General features: G+C 32.6%; 1 protein-coding gene across 1 annotated transcript in view; it reads right to left on the bottom strand.

Moving 5' to 3' along the window:
- The window catches only part of LOC142231260 (phospholipid-transporting ATPase IF-like), a 43,262-nt gene extending 23,955 nt beyond the window's left edge, over positions 1–19,307 (bottom strand). The window contains exons 1-4 of the mRNA XM_075301877.1: positions 19,268–19,307; positions 10,325–10,450; positions 5,147–6,108; positions 2,148–2,336 (exon numbers count right to left, since the gene is read on the bottom strand). Coding sequence (XP_075157992.1) covers positions 2,148–2,336; positions 5,147–6,108; positions 10,325–10,450; positions 19,268–19,292 — 1,302 coding nt within the window. The 5' untranslated portion in view covers positions 19,293–19,307. The remainder of the gene's footprint in view (positions 1–2,147; positions 2,337–5,146; positions 6,109–10,324; positions 10,451–19,267) is intronic.
- Positions 19,308–24,300: the final 4,993 nt, after the last annotated feature.

Below are 24,300 nucleotides of genomic sequence, written 5' to 3'. Positions count from 1 at the left end.
TGGCAGAAAAAATTTTCTCAAATCGCTTGCCAGCTGCACTTGGGGTGCGAACAAAGAAACTTTGTTGGCCTGGCTAGGTATAGGTGCAGCCCGTTATTTTATGCTCACTTAGACTATTCAGTCCTCATGAAATTTTCTCTCTTATCAATTAGTGCCACCCAGTTCTATGTTGAGCTAAATGACAAGGGAACTCCTTTTTATAGTCGAGTTCGAACGACGTTTCACACAGTGGTGAAACAACTTAGAGAAGCCTTAGTACACTCAGAAATGTCACCAGCATTACTGCGAGAAACTGGGCACCCTTGTTGACGAACCATAAGGTAGTGGTAAACTATGTACGACCACTGTGAACACCTCAGACCAGTGACACGCAGTGGAACAAGTCCTTAGTACTGCCTCCCCTGGATCAAATTTATTCGGAGGTCAAGACATACCTCTAGACCAGGCAAGATTTATAAGGATAATGTAGTTGAAGCGGTGAGATGTTACAATGTTTATCCCGTTCTCGGAGTCCGACCACCGTCCGTAGCTCCGGAGTGAAGAGACCACACATGGTAGTTTTAGCCCATCTAAGATCAGGCAAGAGCAGCAGCTTCAATTCCTACACGGTTGAAAAAGACTGTTTTTCATATGTTTGGCTATAAACATTATATGTTTGGAACACAAATTTTTAAACACAATATTTTTGAGTGCAAGCATATAATGTTCGTAAACTAGCATAACATGTTTGGGACATATATGTTAATATGTTAGAACATATTATGTTTGGGACATAAAATGTTTGTAAATATAATATGCTTGAATGCAAACATATATTAATTTAGAAATAGCCTATTAACATATATGTGTTTAGTAGCTTGGAGCGCTATTTAACAGGGAGCGATATTGAATTAAGTTGGTGGTTGTTGCTTGTTATTACAAAATTAACATTTTATTTTTCCTTGGGCAATTGATCAGCTACTTCTTTGATCCTTACAAACTGTGTGGTCCGCTGTTCGAGTCCCCGTCCGGCAAAAGGTAAAATTAAAATAAAAAAAAATCATAAAATTGATTAATTTCTTCTACAATGTTTGTATTACAGAAAAAGGTGCTAAGAACTAAAACATCTCGTGGAAGTGAGAAAGATGTCGGGGAATATACAATTGGGCAGAAACAAAATTTTGAGCATTCAGGTCGAAAACCTATGTTGTTAGCACCTATATTACCTGTTTATTTTCATAATTCATTATGATTGTAAATATATAAATAAATAAATAAAATTTTGAGCACAATATTGTTTTGGAGAATTTTTTTTAAGCATATAATATTTTTGGGTGCAAAATGCTTCCAAACATATTATATGGTCACATAATAACATATTGTTTTTTGGAAGACAACATTATTGAATTTGGATGCAAAAATACAAAATGTTTGGAACTTAGACTACCCAAACATATATTGTTTAGACCAATATGCTTTCAAACATATTATATATTGAAAGAGATCAAACATATAAATGTTTGGGCAATACCCAAAAATGTATATGCTTGAAGCAAAATATGTTTGGGAGTATATGTTACAGAAGCGATTTTTTGTGAGCGTGTACCTACTAGCAGGATACTGCAACTGAAGCGGTAAGATACTGACCACCGCCTTTAGCACCAGAAGATTGAGACCTCATACAGCAGACTAGTAGTTTTGACCCAACAATGATCAAGCAAGTTCAGCCGGATCAATTCCTACCTGTCAGTGATTGATAGCAGCTTAGGTGAAGGAATCGAGGGCCACATACCACTTGTCACCATTACGCTTGCCCCGCTGAAAATACCCCACTCAACACCAGGTCACTCTAGATGCACCCCACCTTATTCGCATATTTCTTCGATCAGGATACTAGTTGATGTACCAAAAGCGCAATACAAAAATGGACGATAACACAATGTGAAACAACAACGTTTGATAGTTTGTTCCCCTTTGGAAAGCATGCGGAAATGGTAGCTAAACACGTTGCGTGTAGAAACTATATTCTGAAGGCATTGGCTGGTATACCCATAGAAAAGTAGACTTCCAGTATTCGCGATACTCAAAAAATGCTCTCGGTGAAGCAACACTGCGACCTCCTCACGCTCCAGTACCTGATATAGTGCAGAGGTGTAAACCACACAAACCATCCCACATTCAGAAGGGTACCAACTGAACGAGCCAAACCCATCAGGTTCGATTTCACAAAAGAAATTGCAATCAGTTAACCACTTTATGGGCAGTGATGAGACAATTAAGGGCGGTACACACGGCAGCAATGCAGAAGGCAATAGATTCCTACCAGTGCACCGTTGTGTTGGTTGGAAGACCACTACCTGGCAACGATGACGAGAGAGCAGGTCGGTATTATCCCAGCTAATATATGACATCATCATTTCAAGGAGATGGGCTAGGTTAGGTTGACAGAAAAATTTTCACGAAATTTTTTCCAATTAAAGTCTTAATTGAGGTTTAACAACTATATACGGCCGTAAGTTCGGCCAGACCGAAGCTTATGTACCCTCCACCATGGATTGCGTAGAAACTTCTATTGAAGACTGTCATCCACAATCGAATTACTTGGGTTGCGGTAACACTTGCCGATGGCAAGGTATCTTAAAACTTCCTAACAACGTAATATATACCACATAGTCAATACGTGGTATATATTAAATTAAAAAAGGCCTATTAAATACGTATATAATTAAGTTTAAAGTTTCTATAGAAATAAAATTTTGACAACGTTTTCTATAGAAGTAAAATTTGGAAAAAAAATTCTATAGAAATAAAATTTGGAAAAAATTTTCTATAGAAATAAAATTTTGACAAAATTTTCTATAGAAATAAAATTTTGACAAAATTTTCTATAGAAATAAAATTTTGACAAAATTTTCTATAGAAATAAAATTTTGACAAAAGTTTCTATAGATATAAAATTTTGACAAAATTTTCTATAAAAATAAAATTTTGACAAAAGTTTCTATAGAAATAAAATTTTGACAAAATTTTCTATAAAAATAAAATTTTGACAATGTTTTCTATAAAAATAAAATTTTGGTAGATTATTTTTGGCTCGAGTGGCAACCATGATTATGAACCGATATCATATGCTGACACCATGTACCAAATTTCAAGCGGATCGGATGAAATTTGCTTCTCATAGAGGCTCCGCAATCCAAATCTGGGGATCGATTTATATGGGGGCTATATATAATTATGGACCGATATGGACCAATTCCTGCATGGTTGTTGGATACCATATACTAACACCACGTACCAAATTTCAACCGGATCGGATGAATTTTGCTCCTCTAAGAGGCTCCGGAGGTCAAATATGGGGATCGGCTTATATGGGGGCTATATATAATTATGGACCGATATGGACCAATTTTGGCATGGTTGTTAGAGACAATATACTAACACCACGTACCAAATTTCAATCGGATCGGATGACTTTTGCTCCTCTTAGAGGCTCCGGAGTTCAAATCTGGGGATCGGTTTATATGAGGGCTATATACAATTATGGGCCGATGTGGACCAATTTTTGTATGGCCATTAGAGAACATATACCAACACCATGTACCAAATTTCAGCCGGATCGGATAAAAGTTGCTTCTCTTAGAGGCTCCGCAAGCCAAATCGGCGGATCGGTTTATATGGAGGCTATATATAATTATGGACCGATGTGGACCAATTTTTGTATGGTTGTTAGAGACCATATACTAACACCATGTACCAAATTTCAGCCGGATGGGATGAAATTTGCTTCTCTTAGAGCAATCGCAAGCCAAATTTGGGGGTCCATTTATATGGGGGCTATATGTAAAAGTGGACCGATATGGACCAATTTTCGCGTGTTTGTTAGAGACCATATACTAACACCATGTACCAAATTTCAGCCGGATGGGATGAAATTTGCTTCTCTTAGAGCAATCGCAAGCCAAATTTGGGGGTCCATTTATATGGGGGCTATATGTAAAAGTGGACCGATATAGACCAATTTTCGCGTGTTTGTTAGAGACCATATACTAACACCATGTACCAAATTTCAGCCGGATCGGATGAAATTTGCTTCTCTTAGAGCAATCGCAAGCCAAATTTGGGGGTCCGTTTATATGGGGGCTATACGTAAAAGTGGACCGATATGGCCCATTTGCAATACCATCCGACCTACATCAATAACAACTACTTGTGCCAAGTTTCAAGTCGATAGCTTGTTTCGTTCGGAAGTTAGCGTGATTTCAACAGACGGACGGACGGACATGCTCAAATCGACTCAGAATTTCACCACGACCCAGAATATATATACTTTATGGGGTCTTAGAGCAATATTTCGATGTGTTACAAACGGAATGGCAAAGTTAATATACCCCCATCCTATGGTGGAGGGTATAAAAGTATTGATTCAACAATTTTTTAGTTGAAACCATTACAATTAAAAAATTAATTGGATCAATTAATCTCGCGCTTGAATCAGATTTTTTTGTGTTAGGTATAGTGGCAAAATCACTATCACTATTCGGTCCATTGTGAAACCTTAAATGGTGACCTTCTCTCTTATCAATGAGTGCTGCCCTATTATATGTTTAGCTCAATAGGACGGGACTTAACCAAGTATATTTTTTTAGGTTTGGGAACAAAAAGGAATCGCAATGCTTTGGAGAACTATTAGTGAGCTACTAATTTGACCATGGCAAGACGGTAAGAGTCATGGGAAAACAGGACTTTTTCACCAAATTGATCGGTTTCCTTTCAATCCAACATCAACGGCAAATAAATTGGCACAGTTAAGTCTTGTGGACGTGTATTGATTAAAAACTGAAGTCGAAGCGGAGGTCGAAGGAGAAGGGCATCCTCTTTATAGTCGAGTCCGAACAGGCGAAACCACTTAGAGAAACTCTGAAACACTTTGAAATGTCACCGGCTCTTGGAGTTCGGTAAAAACTGTGATTGAAGCCATGGCCCTTTGTATGCACAAACTTCTTAAATGTGATACTACTATTCGTTCACAGACTGATAGTCAGACGGACCCGGTTGGAATTTCAAAATGTTGCGGAACCAATATGTATAAAAATCTATTCCATAATTACAATAAATAGTCCATAAATATTATTAATTAGTTTCTTACAAATACATACAAACTTACATTAAACATGTTGTAATCCATGTCCAGCTCTGATCCAACCTCTTCCAATTGGGTTCGTTTATAATTATATTTTCTCCCCGCGATTGAGCATTGTTTAAAGACCATTTCATTTTTTGTCAAAGTACCAGTTTTATCCGAAAACAATATATTGATTTGACCCAATTCTTCATTCAAATTTGTTGTATTAACCATACAAGGTTGATCAGTTTCCTCATCATACAACTGAAGATCCCATCTCATAAATTGCCCAGCCATGACACGATGTAATTCAATGGTAACATACATTGATATTGGTATTAAATATTTAAATAAAACCAAAAATGAGAAATAATCTTGCAAAAATTGACCAATGGAATTAATATCCACAGTGGTACCGATATATTCCATAACATTGATGGTTGTTAGCTCAGCATGATTCTTCAGTAAATATAAAATTGTAACTGTGGCAACCATTAGAAATAGAATGAATATTAGAAACCGATTCAAATACAATTCACTCGAGGCGAATTTATTTCGTGTATGACGGGAATTCATTTGCAATTTTGTTTGCATACCCGTATATACAGCACAACCGATAGCTTGTTCGGTATTTTTTACTCTAGATCCACGTAAGAGAAGATTTTCAGCTGATAAAGGTAAAATGTCTTCACCATTACCTGATAATTGGATTTTTCCATTGAAACTATATAAATCAGTTTTGGAATTTTCACATTCTATATAGCCCAGGGTAGAAATTTTATTCAACTCGACTTGCGGTAAATCTCTGGGAACCATAAAAGTTTTCAAATTACTTTCTCCATCTAAATTTGCAGTGGTGATAAAACATTTGCCATGTGGATCAGATGACTGCAGCAGCACTAAATCACATGGCACATCGCAGTCTCGTTTAACAACGACCAGATCTCCAGGAGCCAGATATTGAGATTGTATCAACTTCTCTTTTCCATTTTCTATTATAGTTGCTGTAAGCAAAATCAAGATATAGGTTAAAATTAAAAAAATCTTTCTATAGGAATAAAATTTTGACAACATTTTCTATGGAAATAAAATCTTGATAAAAATTTGTTAAAACATTAAATTTTGCCACAATTTTCAATAGAAATAAAATTTTGTCAAAATTTTCAATAGAAATACAATTTTGACAAAATTTTCTATAGCAATAAAATCTTCATTTCTAAAAAAAAATACATTTCTAAAAAAAAAATACAAAATTTTCATTAGAAATAAAATTTTGACAAAATTTTCTACAGAAATAAAATTTTTGAAAAATTTACTATAGAAATATAATTTTCACAAAAAATTCTATGGAAATATAATTTTGACAATATTTTCTATATAGAAATAACACTTTGACAAAATTTTCCGTAGAAATAAAATGTTGACAAAAATTTCTATAAAAATAAAATTTTCTATAGACACAAAACTTTCTATAGTAATAAAATTTCGACAAAATTTTCATTAAATTTCCTATAAAAATAAAATATTGACAAAAATTTCAATAGAAATAAAATTTTGACAAAATTTTTTATAGAAATAAAATTTTTCCATAGAAATAAAATTTTGAAAAAATTTACTTTGCAAATTAAACTTTGAAAAAAAATTGATAAAGTTTTTTCTATAGAAAAAATTTCTATAGATATAAAATTTTAGCAAAATTTTCTATAGAAATAAAACTTTGACAAAATTTTCTATAGTAATAAAATTTTCATAAATTTTCCTATAGAAATAAAATTTGGACAAATTTCCCTATAAAAATAAAATTCAGCCAAATTTTTATTAGAAATTGACAAAAATTTCTATAGAAATAAAAATTTGACAAAATTTTCTATAGAAATGAAATCTTTACCAAATGTTCTATAGAAATAAAAAATTGTCAACATGTTCTATAGAAATAAAATTATCACAAAATTTTCTGTAGAAATAAAATTATGACAAAATTTTCTATGTAAATAAAATTTTGACAAAATTTTCTATTTAAATACAATTTTGACAAAATTTTTCTATAGAAATAAAATTTTGACACAATTTTCTATAGAGATAAAATTTTGGCAAAATTTTCTATAGAAGTAAAATTTTTCTATAGAAATAACATTTTGAAAAAATTTTCTTTGCAAATTAAACTTTGAAAAAAAAATCTTGATAAAGTTTTTTCTATAGAAAAAACTTTTGTGCAGAAATAAAATTTTGACAAAATTTCTATAGAAATACAATTTTGACAAAATTGTCTATAAAAATAAATTTTTCACAAAATTGTCTATAGAAATAAAATTTTCAAAAAATTTCCTATGAAAATAAAATATTGACAAAATTTGCAATAGAAATAAAATTTAAACAAAATCTTCTATAGAAATAAAATTTTGAAAAAATTTTCTTTGCAAATTACACTTTGAAGAAAATTTTGATAAAGAAAAAAATTTTGTGCAGAAATAAAATTTTGACAAAAATTTGTATAGATATAAAATTTTGATAACATTTTCTATAGAAATAAAACTTTGACAAAAATTCCTAGAGAAATAAAATTTGGAATAAAATTTCTTATAAAAATAAAATTCAGCCAAATTTTCATTAGAAATTGACAAAAAATTCTATAGGAAGACAAAATTTTCTATAGAAATAAAATTTTGACAAAATTTTCTATAGAAATAAAATTTTGACAAAATTTTCTATAGAAATAAAATTTTGACAAAATTTTCAATAGAAATAAAATTTTGACAAAATTTTTTATAGAAATAAAATTTGTCTATAGAAATAAAATTTTGAAAAAATTTTCTTTGCAAATTAAACTTTGAACAAATCTTGATAAAGATTTTTCTATAGAAAAAAATTTTGTGCATAAATAAAATTTTGACAAAATGTTTTATTTCTATAGAAATAAAATTTTTCTATAAAATAAAATTTTGAAAAAAATTTCTTTGCAAATTACACTTTGAAGAAAATTTTGATAAAGAAAAAAATTTTGTGCAGAAATAAAATTTTGACAAAAATTTCTATAGATATAAAATTTTGATAACATTTTCTATAGAAATAAAACTTTGACAAAACTTCCTAGAGAAATAAAACTTGGAATAAAATTTCCTATAAAAATAAAATTCAGCCAAATTTTCATTAGAAATTGACAAAAAATTCTATAGAAAGACAAAATTTTCTATAGAAATAAAATTTCGACAAAATTGTCTATAGATATAAAATTTTCATAATACTTCCTATAAAAATAAAATATTGACAAAATTTGCAATAGAAATCAAATATTGACAACATTTTCTATAAAAATAAAATTTTTCTATAGAAATAAAATTTTGAAAAATTTTCTTTTCAAAATAAACTTTGAAAAAATCTTGATAAAGTTTTTTCTATAGAAAAAAATTTTGTGCAGAAATAAAATTTTGACAAAAATTTCTGTAGATATAAAATTGTGACCAAATTTTCTATAGAAATAAAACTTTGACAAAATTTTCTATAGAAATAAAATTTTGACAAAATTTTATTAGAAATTGACAAAATTTTCTATAGAAATGAAATCTTTACAAAATGTTCTATATGATATATAGAAATAAAAGATTGTCAAAATTTTCTATAGAAATAAAATTATGACAAAATTTTCTGTAGAAATAAAATTATGACAAAATTGTCTATGTAAATAAAATTTAGACAAAATTTTCTATTTAAATACAATTTTGACAACATTTTTCTATAGAAATAAAATTTTGACACAATTTTCTATAGAAAAAAATCTAAAATAAAATAATAAAACTTTTCTTTCGAAAAAAACATTTTTTTCGTAATAGTTAATTACGTTAACAAAATTTTCAATAGAAATAAAATTTTGACAATATTTTCTACGGAAATAAAATTTTGGCAAAATTTACTATAGAAATATAATTTTCACAAAAAATTCTATGGACATATAATTTTGACAATATTTTCTATATAGAAATAACACTTTGATCAAATTTTCTTTAGAAATAAAATAATGACAAAAATTTCTATAAAAATAAAATTTTGACAAAATTTTTTGTAGAAATAAAATTTTGACAAAATTTTTTTTATAGAAATAAAATTTTTCTATAGAAATAAAATTTTGAAAAAATTGTCTTTGCAAATTAAACTTTGAAAAAAATCTTGATAAAGTTTTTTCTATATAAAATTTTGACATTTTCTATAGAAATAAAACTTTGACAAAAATTCCTATAGAAATAAAATTTGGAAAAAATTTCCTATAAAAATAAAATTCGGCCAAATTTTCATTAGAAATTGACAAAAAATTCTATAGGAAGACAAAATTTTCTATAGAAATAAAATTTCGACAAAATTGTCTATATATATAAAATTTTCATAAAATTTCCTATAAAAATAAAAAAATTACAAAATTTGCAATAGAAATAAAATGTTGACAAAATTTTCTATAAAAATAAAATTTTTCTATAGAAATAAAATTTTTAAATATGTTCTTTGCAAATTAAACTTAAAAAAAAAAAAACTTCATAAAGCCTTTTCTATAGAAAAAAATTTTGTGCAGAAATAAAATTTTGACAAAAATTTCTATAGATATAAAATTTTGACCAAATTTTCTATAGAAATAAAACTTTGGCAAAATTTTCTATAGAAATAAAATTTTCATAAAATTTCCTATAGAAAGAAAAATTTGGACAAAATTTCCTATAAAAATAGAATTCAGCCAAATTTTTATTATAAATTGACAAAATTTTCTATAGAAATGAAATCTTTAAACAATGTTCTATAAAAGAAATAAAAGATTGTCAAAATTTTCTATAGAAATAAAATTATGACAAAATTTTCTGTAGAAATAAAATTATGACAAAATTTTCTATGTAAATAAAATTTTGACAAAATTTTCTATTTAGATACAATTTTGACAAAATTTTTCTATAGAAATAAAATTTTGACACAATTTTCTATAGAAAAAAAATTCTAAAATAAAATAATATAACATTTCTTTCGAAAAAAAAAACATTTTTTTTTCGTAATAATTACAAAAAACAGATCAAACACTATAATATGAAATTTTATTTATTTGGTAAAATTTTCTTCACATTGTGGTAGATTATTTTTGGCTCGAGTGGCAACCGTGCTCATAATGTAATTTTTTCTCTCAGTGCACCACCTTCACTTTCATTTCTATTGAATTATTATGGATTTTATTGCTTTGTGCAATGTTACCTGTTGTACGATTAACTTCGTTATCGGATTTATGACGTTGTATGTCTTCATAACCTTGTTTTGCTGCCGTAACTCCAATTACGAAAATCAATGGGACTAATGCTGTCATTGGTGATACTGGACTATCTGTAAAATAAGCAAACAGAAATAGAAGAAATTAACAACTAAAAAAAGCATTCTTGTACTAAAAACATAAAAACAAACTATAACTGATAAAACTGTACGCATAGTGGTATTGTGGATATTGTGTATTGTGTGTGCGCGTGAGTAAAATCTCACTCACGCACATTCACGAAGCAAAATGTTTATTCACGCACGATATGTGTGGTAGCCAATCACACTCACGCACATTCACGAAATGAAAAACTGTACTCACGCACGAACTACTTTTAAAGTCTCCCACTCACTCACGGTTCACGACAATTCACGTGATGCACGAAAACTTCCCGAGACTGTCGACATTTTCCAACCGGGAGTGAGCAAAGGTAACGACATTCAAAAATAGAATATAGTTCGACAGCTAAATTAATTTCAGTTAACATACGAGTAAGAATTAAATCTTGATATTTTTCGTGAGCGTGATTTTGCAGAAACTTCATTCACGAACCGATTTTATTCCTCACGCTCGCTCACGCACGATATATTTCGTTTAGTCCCATCCACGCACATTCACGAGAGTTACTTTGGATTTTGCTCACGACTCACGTGATTAAAACGTGTCACGCGCACATCTCTATTGTGTATAGTATTATAAGAAGGTTTAAATAATCAAATGAGTGCGGCAATATTTACAATGCGATTATCAATCAATAATACATACATGAGTTCACATAAATTGTTGTTTGAATAATACGATTTTGTGTTTTCTTTAGAGTTTTAGATGTATTGGAATCTTTAATTAGATTTTTTGTATTGCAACAGTTTTAAAGATATTGTCATTTTGTTTCTGGTCCTGGGCTTTTAACAAAGGCATAGAACTTCGGATGTAAAACTCATAGCTTTCGATATCATTGATCCAATTTGCGATATGGCAACAGTTTCAAAAGCATTATCAATGGTATTTCTAATCAGATTTCTTGTATTGCAACAGTTTTAAAGACATTGACATTTTCTTTCTGGTCCTTGACTCTTAACAAAAGCATGGAAGTTCGGATATATTACTTCATTCCTAGAGCTTTTCAGTCTGCCTTTTCTCTAATGAGGCAAATCAACAGTTTTAGTAACATTGCGAATTTAACTTTTTGTAGTCAGATGTCTTGAATTGCAACAGTTTTAAAGACATAACAATTTTGTGTTGTGTTCTTGGCTTTTAAGAAGTTGAACCAGCATTTGATATCGCTGAACCGATTTGCGGTATGGCAATAGTTTTAGAAGCATTATCCATTGGAATTTCAATTCTGATTTCTTATATTGTAACTTTGACGATATTGCTTTGTCTCCTTGAATTAAAAACGAGTATATACGGCCGTAAGTTCGGCCAGGCCGAATCTTATGTACCCTCCACCATGGATTGCATAGAAACTTGTACTAAAGACTGTCATCCACAATCGAATTACTTGGGTTGCGGTAACACTTGCCGATGGCAAGGTATCTTAAAACTTCTTAACACCGTCTTCTCAATTGTACGTTAGTCAATACGGGGTATATATTAAACAAAACAAGGCCGATTATATATAATTCAGTTTGACAACATTTTCTATAGCAATAAAATTTTGACAAAATTTTCTATAGCAATAAAATTTTGACAAAATTTTCTATAGAAATAAAATCTTGACAAAATTTTGTACAGTAATAAAATTTTGACAAAATCTATCTATCTATATCTATATATATAAAATTCAATCTATGTTTGTTTATTTGTTTGTATGTTCCGAGTTGGCTCCGAAACGGCTGAACCGATTTACGTGAAACTTTCAGAGATCGTAGGGGGCGTTCATGTGGTGAAAATAGGGTTCCTCATTTTTTGAAACCTGGTCGCAGAGGGGGACCTCCCCTTTGTCGGACTTTTTGAAAATTGGACCAAAGTTTACCGATTTGCTTGAAATTTTCATTGAAGGTTGGTGTTGGAATCTAGACAAAGGTCCGCTACTTTATATTTCGATATTTGATGGCGGAGGGGGACCTCCCTTTGTTTGACTTTTTTTTTAAAGTACAGTGAAAAAACAAATATTCTCTAAATTATCTGAGATTTACAGAAAATATGCGGTGAGGTTATGGAATTAATATGGTGTACCTGATGATTTCATATGTGGACGGGGAGGGAGACCTCCCCCTTGCGCTACTTTTTGAAACTTGGAACAAAATTATGCGATTTGCTTGAAATTTTCATTGATGTTGGGGTTGGGACCTAGACAAAAATCCGCTACATTATTTTTCGATATTTGGTCGCGGAGGGGACCACTCCTTTGCCAGACTTTTTTTTTAAGTACAAACAAAACTAAACTCCCCCGACAGAAATTTTACGGAAAAATGGGTGAGATTATGAAATTTATAACAGGTTCCTGATTTTTAATAAAAAATAAAAGGGCATAGGGAGACATCCGTTTCTCTTAAGTACACACAGAGCAACAATTAAACTTTACCGAGTTACTTGAAATTTACATAGGACTGGGGAGAGGTTACGATATTAATAGTTGATACCTGATTTTGTGATATTTGGACGGAAGAGAGGCCGCCCCTTTAGACTTGTAATTTGCTTGACATTTTCTGGGACGTTTACAAAAGATATGCTACATCACTTTTCGGTATTTGGCCGGGGAGGAGTTCCTCTTCTTAAACTGCAAAAGAAAACAAAAAATTTTAAGTTTTCTTTAAATTTACAAAGGCAGTGGGGGAAGGTTATGAACGAAGAGGCAAGCTTCCTTGAAAGTTTCAAGAATTTTCAGGGAAGGTTAGGGGTGCTATTCACTACGGCGTTTGTCGATATTGTATCGGGGAAAATGACGTCCCTTTAAAATAATAGAGCAAAATTTAAACATCTCCGATCTACTTGAAATTTACAGGGAACGTGGGAGGAGGTGATTAAATTTATACATGATTTTTAAATTAGTATATGATTTTCCGATATCTGGTTGGGGAAGGAGAAAATTTAAATAAACTTTGTCGATTTACTTCGATAGAATTTATAGGGACCATTGAGTAGTTGTGATAGTCCGATATCAGGTCGGAGTGGAGCGAAGGTGGGGAGAGGGTTCCCTTTTGTCCGTTTTTTTTTTTTCTTAAATTGAAAGTACAGGATTGTCCATAAATGGGAACTCGGTTCATAATTTTATGATTTTTGCACAGGCTTCTGCCAGACTTCTTTTTAGTAAAGAACTTAAATTTACACGAAATTGGCAGCCAACGTAGAGGGTGCATAATTTTCCAACATTTTAGCAAATGTTAATGTGGTAAAAATTTTTTACTACTTTTGCTTTTTCCGATTTATTGGATGGGAAACAGTAATTCTTTGTATGTTATTTTAATATAGTGCTTAATTTTCAGATATGTTGAGGAGAAAGATACCTATCCTTGACAAACCACACTTAAAATTCACGAGAAATATAGAAGATTGTCATACTACTTTAATATAGAACATTATTTAAAAAAATTGGAGGAAAGGGTACACCCTCACCCCGACATTTTTTAAGACGAATCGTTTTACATATGCATATCCGCCGTATTTGTACCTATAAACGAAAAAGCAAGTAGTCCGATTTGTTTGAAAGAATTCAGATATATTCGAATTTGTTTTCAGCACGAAGGATATGGTTGACTAAGTTAACGCAAGATGTGGCTACAAATACGCTTCGGAAGGCACAGCGAAGCGGGCCGGGTTACGCTAGTTTTCTATATAAATAAAATTTTGGTAGATTATTCTTGTGATCGTCTATATATAAGTATAGACCGATATGGACCAATTTTGGCATGGTTGTTAGCGGCCGTATACTAGCGCAATATACCAAATTTCAGCCGGATCGGATGAATTTTGCTCATCCATGAGGCTCCGGGGGTCAAATCTGGGGATCGGTTTATATGGGGGCTATAGATAATTATGTACCGAAGTGGACCAATTTTTGCATGGTTGTTAAAGACCATATACTAACACCACGTACCAAATTTCAACCGGTTCTCGGGAATTTTGCTCATCCATGAGGCTCCAGAAGTCTGGGGATCGGTTTATATGGGGGCTATATATAATTATGAACCGATGTGGACCAATTTTTGCATGGTTGTTAGAGACCATATACTAACACAATGTACCAAATTTCAGCCGGATCGGATGAAATTTGCTTCTGTTTGAGGCACCGCAAGCCAAATCAGGGGATCGGTTTATATGGGGGCTATATATAATTAAGAACCGATATGAACCAATTTTTGCATGGTTGTTAAAGACCATATACTAACACCATGTACCAAATTTCAACCGGATCGGATGAAGTTTGCTCCTCCAAGAGGCTCCGCAAGCCAAATCTGAGAGTCGGTTTATATGGGGGCTACACGTAAAAGTGCAATATTTGCAATACCATTCGACCTACATCAATAACAACTACTTGTGCCAAGTTTCATGTCGATAGCTTGTTTCGTTCGGAAGTTAGCGTGATTTCAACAGACGGACGGACGGACATGCTTATGTTAGATCGACTCAGAATTTCACCACGACCCAGAATATATATACTTTATGGGGTCTTAGAGCAATATTTCGATGTGTTACAAACGGAATGATAAAGTTAATATACCCCCCATCCTATGGTGGAGGGCAGGGATCCGGAACGGTCCATTTTTTTCGCTCCGCTCCGCTCCCGCTCCGGAGAAAAAAAAACCGCTCCGCTCCGAGAAAAAAAAATCGCTCCGCTCCGCTCCACGCTCCGCTCCTCTTCGAGAAAATTATAGTACAAACATTGTATTATTTGTTCAATTGAGTTTTATTTTATTTAGAAAAATCGGGCGGTACATATATGGGAGCTATAGCTAAATCTGAACCGATTTCGATGATTTTTTGCACATATAGTTAGTGCTATAGAAGATTACATTTCGCCAACTTTGAGTAAGATCGGTTGTTAAATAAGGGTTTTATGACCTAATTTGACAAAATCGGGCGATACATATATATGGGACCTATATCTAAATCTGAACCGATTTCGATGAAATTTTCAGACTTAAAGGGTGATACAGAAGATTATTTTGTGCTAAATTCGACGACGATCGGTTAGTAAAAAAAGTGCAACGTGACCCCATTCGTCGAAATCGGGCAATACATATATATGGGAGCTATATCTAAATTTGATCCGATTTCTTCCAAATTCAATAACGTTCGTCCTTGTGCCCAAAAAAAACTCCCTGTACCAAATTTCATCAAAATCGGTTAATAATTGCGACCGAAATCCTGTGAACAACAAATACATGGACAGACGGACGGATGGACGGACGGACGCCAAGCGCTAGATCGACTCAGGAGGTGATTCTGAGTCGATCGGTATATATTTTATGGGGTCTAAAATCAATATTTCTTGTAGGCACATTTTTTGACAGATCAAACTTATTATACCCTAACCACTATGTGGTTTAGGGTATAATGACTTTAAAACAATGTGTTGAAATATTTTATTAATTTTGAAGATTTTTTCAGAACTATTAAATCCATTTTGACTTCATTAAAACGAAATTTGCATTCATGTTAGGATACACATTTTTATGTCGAATCACTTAGCTATAAGGACAAACAGACTTCATTGAAAAGTTTAGAGACTTTTAGACAAGGAAAAACTTTCTTTCAGAGAAATACGTCTTCTATTCTAAACAAAATTCGTATTCGTATTTTAAGCATGTGAAATATTTGGCCTCCAGACAATATTCTTTGCGGTGCACCATCTACTATTTAATATGTGATAGAAACCAAATTTATGAAAATGGACCAAATTCTGTTTGGTCTGACCATCGGACTAAATTTAAAAATTAGAAATCTTTTGGACCAATTTTGGTCCGATCGGACCAAAACGGCAACGCTGATTGGAATTGAAAGTCTATACACAGAGTATAAGTAACTACTCTCCGAAAGTTTTTTTTTGTTTTGCAACAGACGTAGAGAAGAGGTTTTGTTATATTTGTAATGTGTGTGTGTGTATGTTTATATTTGCAACAACCTCCATCGACATCAGTCCGTGGTATACCTACGAATATTCTTACTCAGATCTAGTGTTACCTAATTTCGCTTTTTTCCCCTTTATTGTATAATAAATGTATATGCGCACATTTTTCAACCAAAATTGAAACTATCCATAATTTTAATTAAATTTTCGAGAACTAATATCAGAAATAAGAGAATGCTAGGTATAGTACAATAGTAAAGCAAATGTGAATGAAAAAAAGCATGCCCGGTTCCAAAGATTTTGTCTTTACTTTAACAGTTTGGGTATTAATTCCGAGCCATAGAAGCGGAGAATACAAGTAAGGATACTTTAAAGACGTAATTCTCTTTTAAATTTGGGGGTTATGTACTTGCTTCTAGGAAGCAAATGTTAATTTTTATTTTTTTTAGATTTTTTTTCGTCAGTTGTTATCAAAATCCTTTAAAAAGGAGTTAACTAGTTATTTTTTTCCATATTAAGACTCGACTTCCAGTAGAAATTATGCTATGTTTCAAGTAAAAAGCGTCTTTAAAATAAAGTGTTGAAAAACATGTCTTATTTTTTAACGATTTTTTGCTTTGTAGGCAAGATGCAAAAAGGAAACAAATTTAAAGACAATTTTATTAATTTTAAAGAATTTTTCTTAATTATTAAAGTCACGTTGACCTTACCTCAAAAATTGTATCTTTCATGTTATGATACACATTTTTAAGTAAAATCACTTAATTATAAGGACATTACAACTTCATTCAAAAGTTTATTGCCTTTTGGACAAGAAAAAAACTTTATGTTAGAGAAATGCGTCTTCCATGTTAAGCAAAATTTGCATTCTTATTCTAAGGACATGGAATCTTTGACTTCACGACAATATTTTTTTCAGTGTAGAAAACTAAAAATTAAATATAAATAAGATCGTTTAATTGCATTTATTTGACGTTCATTACAAACATCTTTGTAGTAATACGGGATGAAATTGATCGAAAGTACTGTTGTTACTTTTACAACACATACTAGATATATATTTTGACATTTGCCGTTTTTGAAAACAATTACTAAAAAACACGTTGTGTTTTCCCCAATGTACGTACGTACAAAAATACATATCGTACATTTTAAACGTTTACTCACACTACGCTAAGTACTAGCTAAATTTGAAATTACCTACACAGTGGAATTTCAAAGTTACACATTTCATTCAAGTAATATTTTATTCGGAGCGGTTTTTCATTTGGAAACCGCTCCGCTCCCGCTCCGCTCCGGATTTTAAAAATACCGCTCCCGCTCCGCTCCCGCTCCGGCAAAAAAAGGGCTTGCTCCGCTCCGCTCCGGATCCCTGGTGGAGGGTATAAAAAAGATAAAACTTCGTGTACATTACTCTTGTCAGAGTTTTATATATGTCGGATTACCTTCTCTGTTCACCCAGAGAAGGAATATGATAACCTCAAACATGTTTTAAGAGCAAAATGTTATTTTTGGGCGGTGACCAAGTAACATGGTTTTCGCAACCATGTTATTTTCTCGGAAATCATGTATCTGATTTCGGCAAGCAGGTTTTTTTTTTTGACGAGAAAATAATATTTTAGTGACAAACATGTTACGTGGTCACCATACAAAAATAACATTTTGCTCTTGAAACATGTTTGAGGTGATCATATTCCTTCTCTGCGTGTTTGTTTCTGGTACTAATAGCTACAGATCGAAATTCAGATTCATAGATATTTTGAGTCTGTCATTTGAAATGAATGAACCTTCGATATCGGCACAGACCAAGAACATCTACCGATTGGAATTAGTAACCAGATTTCTTGTATTGCAACACTTTTAGCGACATTGCCATTCAGTGTTGTATTCTTGGATTTTAACACAATGATGGAACTTCGGATGTAAATATTACTCTTGTCACATTTTTATATGTCCCGGAATAACTTCCCTGTTTGCTTCTGGCACTATAAGAGAGATATTGAACCCCAAAACCATAGATCTTTTGAGTTTGCCAATTAAGATGAACCAGCGTTCATTATTGCTGTCCCGTTTTCTGGTATGGCAACAGTTTTAGAAACAATGTCAATCCATGTTCAGTCTCTTGCTTGAAAGCATAGAAATTCCGATCATAGGCTTGAAAGCAACGAACTTCCGATTGTGGATATCTCAGAACCCGTTACTCAATTCCAATGGAAGCAGAACGTCAACCCACATCTATCTTAGCATCATGCATTATTTTCCTCAACATTTATATGTTTGTGGAAACCCGAAACCACTTCACTGGTTGATCTCCCATTGACAGAGATAGAAATTAACCCGGAATCATAGTTCTGTTCAGTCTCTGATGCTGAACTGATGAATGTTAGGTTAGGTTAGGTGGCAGCCCGATGTATCATACTCACTTAGACTATTCAGTCCATTGTGATACCACATTGGTGAACTTCTCTCTTATCACTGAGTGCTGCCCGATTCCATGTTAAGCTCAATGACAAGGGACCTCCTTTTTATAGCCGAGTCCGAACGGCGTTCCACATTGCATTGAAACCACTTAGAGAAGCTTTGAAACTCTCAGAAATGTCACCAGCATTACTGAGGTGGGATAATCCACCGCTGAAAAACTTTTTGGTGTTCGGTCGAAGCAGGAATCGAACCCACGGCCTTGTGTATGCAAGGCGGGCATGCTAACCATTGCACCACGGTGGCTCCCGAACTGATGATAGGTGCTTTTCGAGAACTGATGAAAGGTGCTTTTCGAGAATAGGTCGTGTTTATATTACTATACGATACTACGACGGGAATGAATCTTCGCCTGTGGACCATGTATTAAGAGAAATAAAGCAATATAAGTACTTACCAATCAACCATGATATGATTGCCATAAAGAGGAAATAAATATTCGCTATGCGTCGAAATTGTTCAAGCAAGTTAAGTGGCAAAAATGTAATAAATGTATATTTTGTAGTTTTAATACGATTTAACTTTTGCCTTTTCCTCTTCTTCTTTGTATCGCCGCCGATTTGTATTCGTATTGAATCTGAATCAGATATTCCATTTGCTTTCTGCAATAGATAATTTATTGTCTGTAGATTGATCATTCTATTAAGCAATATTAAAATAAATAAATACTAATATTAATTATATTAACATTCAAAATTTCCGAATTTGGGAATCCTTATTCATTCGAATTCCAAATAGGACACTTTATTTAAGATTATAAAGATTAAGATTACTTTCATTTAATTAAAATTTCATTTTCATTATGTCCTTATAGTTTGTACTTAATATTGTGTCAATGAGATGTCCTAAAATTTAGGTTGCACAGTTTTTCATATTAGGTAAATATTTATTTCAGTCTATGAACCCAATCCAAGTTCTTTAAAATAAGGTTCACATCTTTGGATAAACTTATATATATTTGACTGTATAAATTCACTAACCATTTTCATGATGATTTTCCAATAACACGAATTCACGAAGTAATCATTAATCTATCCAAGGGTCTAGAATTAGAATTTAACTTTTTTCTCTCTATATATTTATGTATTTGCGAATAAGATGAATAATATTATATTCAATTGTGTAATATAATTTTCTAATAATTTTCACAAATCTTCGCACTATCCTTTAGCCAGGATCTAATAATCATTCAAAGGATATCTGTCAATTTTTTAAAATTTTTTCCATTCCATAGCATCCGAAAATATTTGTTACCACTTTCACTTCTAAATTAAAACTGTTTCATGAAATTAGATTTGTAAGTATGGCTACTGCAAAATTAGCATAACCCCACCATTGAAAAAATACCTTTAGCATTAATTGTCCCCTTGCAAATTTAAAGTCATAAATTTTACCTTTTTTTATACCCACCACCATAGAATGGTGACGGGGGTGTAATAAGTTTGTCATTCCGTTTGTAACACATCGAAATATCGATTTCCGACTATATAAAGTATATATATTCTTGATCAGGGAGAAATTCTAAGACGATATAACGATGTCCGTCTGTCCGTCTGTCTGTCTGTCTGTCTGTTGTAATCACGCTACAGTCATCAATAATGAAGCAATCGTGCTGAAATTTTGCACAAACTCGTCTTTTGTCTGCAGGCAGGTCAAGTTCGAAGATGGGCTATATCGGTCCAGGTTTTGATATAGTCCCCATATAAACCGACCTCCCGATTTGGGGTCTTGGGCTTATAGAAATCGTAGTTTTTATCCAATTTGCCTGAAATTTGAAATCTAGAGGTATTTGATGACCATAAAGAGGTGTGCCAAAAATGGTGAGTATCGGTCCATGTTTTGGCATAGCCCCCATATAGACCAATCTCCCGATTTTACTTCTTGGGCTTATAGAAACCGCAGTTTTTATTCAATTTACCTGAAATTGGAAATCTAGAGGTATTGTAGGACCACAAATACGTGTGCCAAAAATTGTGAGTATCGGTCCATATTTTGGTATAGCCCCCATATAGACCGATCTCCCGATTTTGCTTCTTGGGCTTATAGAAACCGGAGTTTTTATTCAATTTACCTAAAATTGGAAATCGAGAGGTATTGTAGGACCACAAATACGTGTGCCAAAAATTGTGAGTATCGGTCCATGTTTTGGTATAGCCCCCATATAGACCGATCTCCCGATTTTACTTCTTGGGCTTATAGAAACCGCAGTTTTTATTCAATTTACCTAAAATTGGAAATCGAGAGGTATTGTAGGACCACAAATACGTGTGCCAAAAATGGTGAGTATCGGTCCATGTTTTGGTATAGCCCCCATATAGATCGATCTCCCGATTTTACTTCTTGGGCTTATAGAAACCGCAGTTTTTATTCAATTTACCTAAAATTGGAAATCGAGAGGTATTGTAGGACCACAAATACGTGTGCCAACAATTGTGAGTATCGGTCCATGTTTTGGTATGGTCCCCATATAAAACGACCTCCCGATTTGGGGTCTTGGGCTTATAGAAACCGTAGTTTTTATCCAATTTGTCTGAAATTGGAAATCTAGAGGTAGTTTAGGACCATAAAGAGGTGTGCCGAAAATGGTGAGTATCGAAAATTGCTTGAAACTCCATGTAAAATTTCCAGATTTTACTTCTACAGATTTAAGATTTCAAATCAAGACGTTATTTTATAATTTTCTTGCACACTTACAAGAGATGTTAATGATTCCTCTAAAACTCAAAGAAAAATGGTTCTTATAAATCCAGAATTGATATAGTCCTCATAGGTGAAATCTTTAAATTTATCTTCGGGAAGTGTCCTGAAGTCCTCAAGCCCTCCTGAAATTTCAAAGGAAATCCTAATATTTGGTTCATGGTGGTGGGTATTTAAGATTCGGCCCGGCCGAACTTACTGCTGTATATACTTGTTTATTTTCTCACATTGCAAAGAATATCTTATCGATGAAATGTTTGCCAATTTGCTGCAGATTTTGAATGTGGTGAGTTCATAAGTGAATGGCGTTTTCCTATGGGAGAGAAATTGAAGGTTGACGGATTAATTTAATCTCTCACAAGAAATTTTACTATGTTAGCCCGATCCTAATCTAACTATATTAAAAACAATAAGATGTTTCTATAAGTTAGGGGTGAGGTTACACTGGGCAAATCATGAAATATTTATTCATCCTATTTAAATCGGAAATAAATTTTAGCTGATATTCCATACATCCCATGCACATGCACAAAAGAGTTCCATCTCATTAAGAAACATAAAATTCAATAGTAGTTCTCACTATTTCCATAACGCTCACGATTTTAATGGACTTGAAACTTGGCACAAGTTGTTATTGATGTAGGTCGGATGGTATCTGCAAATGGGTCATATCGGTCCACTTTTAGGAACAATCCTTGATATTGGCCCCGAAATAAAGTTGATTCAGATGAGTGCGGCGGAGAAACCCTCTCACAGGTTCTTTGATTGACCCTTATCTGCTGAGTTCACGCTGGTTCTGCATAGTTCATTTACCTGCTAATTGCCTTATTATTAGTCAATGAGGTTTCCTTGAAATCACCAGGCATGTAAGTAAATTTTATTTTTTTGTTAAAAATAATTAATTTGTATACCCTGCGCCACACTGTGGAACCTTTATATATATCACCCAACGCATTCGACGGATTTGATCGAAAATGTGGATCTACAAAGTGGTGCAGGGTATAATATAGTCGGCCCCGCTCGACTTTAAACCTTCCTTACTTGTTTTTAGTAATTTTTTATTATTTTTATTTATTAATTTTTTGAAATATGCTTCATTCCGATAGTGTTGAATATCTTTCGTGTTAGACAAATGGCGCAAAAATGAAAAAACATTTATGTTTTATAATCCCAGCAAAAAAAGAGTCGTCAAAAAAGTAGTGGAAATGTCCTTTTTGGATCCCGAAGTGGTGCAAAATTGGCGCAGAAACGATGAATTTAACATGGGCTTATCATAGGACGGATATCCACCATTTCAACAGTCGTTGCACTAAATTTGCATCACTTCTTAAGCTGTGATTCGAATTCAATGTTTTGGATGTCAATTAAAAACAAAAAAATATTTTTTATAATTTTTTATGATTTTTAATGCATTCTAACGCTTGTCTGACACGTTTAATCTCAAATATTTTCAAAAATTCGAACTGTTTGTAGATGGAATATAGCATTTGTTTCGACAAAATTATAACAATTTGTAAGAAAAGTCTAAAGTCGGGCGGGGCCGACTATATTATACCCTGCACTACTTTGTAGATCTAAATTTTCGATACCATATCACATCCGTCAAATGTGTTAGGGGCTATATATAAAAGTTTGTCCCAAATACATACATTTAAATATCACGCGATCTGAATAGAATTTGATAGACTTCTACAAAATCTATAGACTCAAAATGTAAGTCGACTAATGCACTAGGGTGGAACACAATGTTAGTAAATAACAAGTAAGGAAAGTCTAAAGTCGGGCGGGGCCGACTATATTATACCCTGCACCACTTTGTAGATCTAAATTTTCGATACCATACCATATAAATGTTTGTTCCAAATACATACATTTAAATATCACTCGATTTGGACAGAATTTGATAGACTTTTACAAAATCTATAGACTCAAAATGTAAGTTGGATAATGCACTAGGGTGGAACACAATTTTAGTAAAAAACATATGCACTAACTTATAATACCCTGTTCCATAGTGTGGCGCAGGGTATATATATATATGGGAAACATTTAAATCCGAAGCAATTTTAAGGAAACTTCGCAAAAGTTTATTTATGATTTATCGCTCGATATATATGTATTAGAAGTTTAAGAAAATTAGAGTCATTTTTACAACTTTTCGACTAAGCAGTGGCGATTTAACAAGGAAAATGTTGGTATTTTGATCATTTTTGTCGAAATCAGAAAAACTAAGCAGTGGCGATTTTACAAGGAAAATGTTGGTATTTTGACCATTTTTGTCGAAATCAGAAAAACATATATATGTGAGCTATATCTAAATCTGAACCGATTTCAACCAAATTTGGCACGCATAGCAACAATGCTAATTCTACTCCCTGTGCAAAATTTCAACTTAATAGGTGTTTAAAATTGGCCTCTGTGGTCATATGAGTGTAAATCGGGCGAAAGCTATATATGGGAGATATATCTAAATGTGAACCGATTTCAACCAAATTTGGCACGCATAGCTACAATACTAATTCTACTCCCTGTGCAAAATTTCAACCAATACGGAGCAAAAAATTGGCCTCTATGGTCATATGAGTTTAAATCGGCCGAAAGCTATATATGGGAGATATATCTAAATGTGAACCGATTTCAACCAGATTTGGCACGCATAGCAACAATGCTAATTCTACTTCCTGTGCAAAATTTCAACTTAATAGGAGTTTAAAATTGGCCTCTATGGTCATA

Source organism: Haematobia irritans, chromosome 3 (assembly GCF_050003625.1).
Source record: "Haematobia irritans isolate KBUSLIRL chromosome 3, ASM5000362v1, whole genome shotgun sequence".
NCBI classification, from domain to species: domain Eukaryota; kingdom Metazoa; phylum Arthropoda; class Insecta; order Diptera; family Muscidae; genus Haematobia; species Haematobia irritans.
The sequence above is the reverse complement of the archived record's forward strand: the minus strand, read 5'-3'. Positions and strand labels throughout refer to the sequence as shown.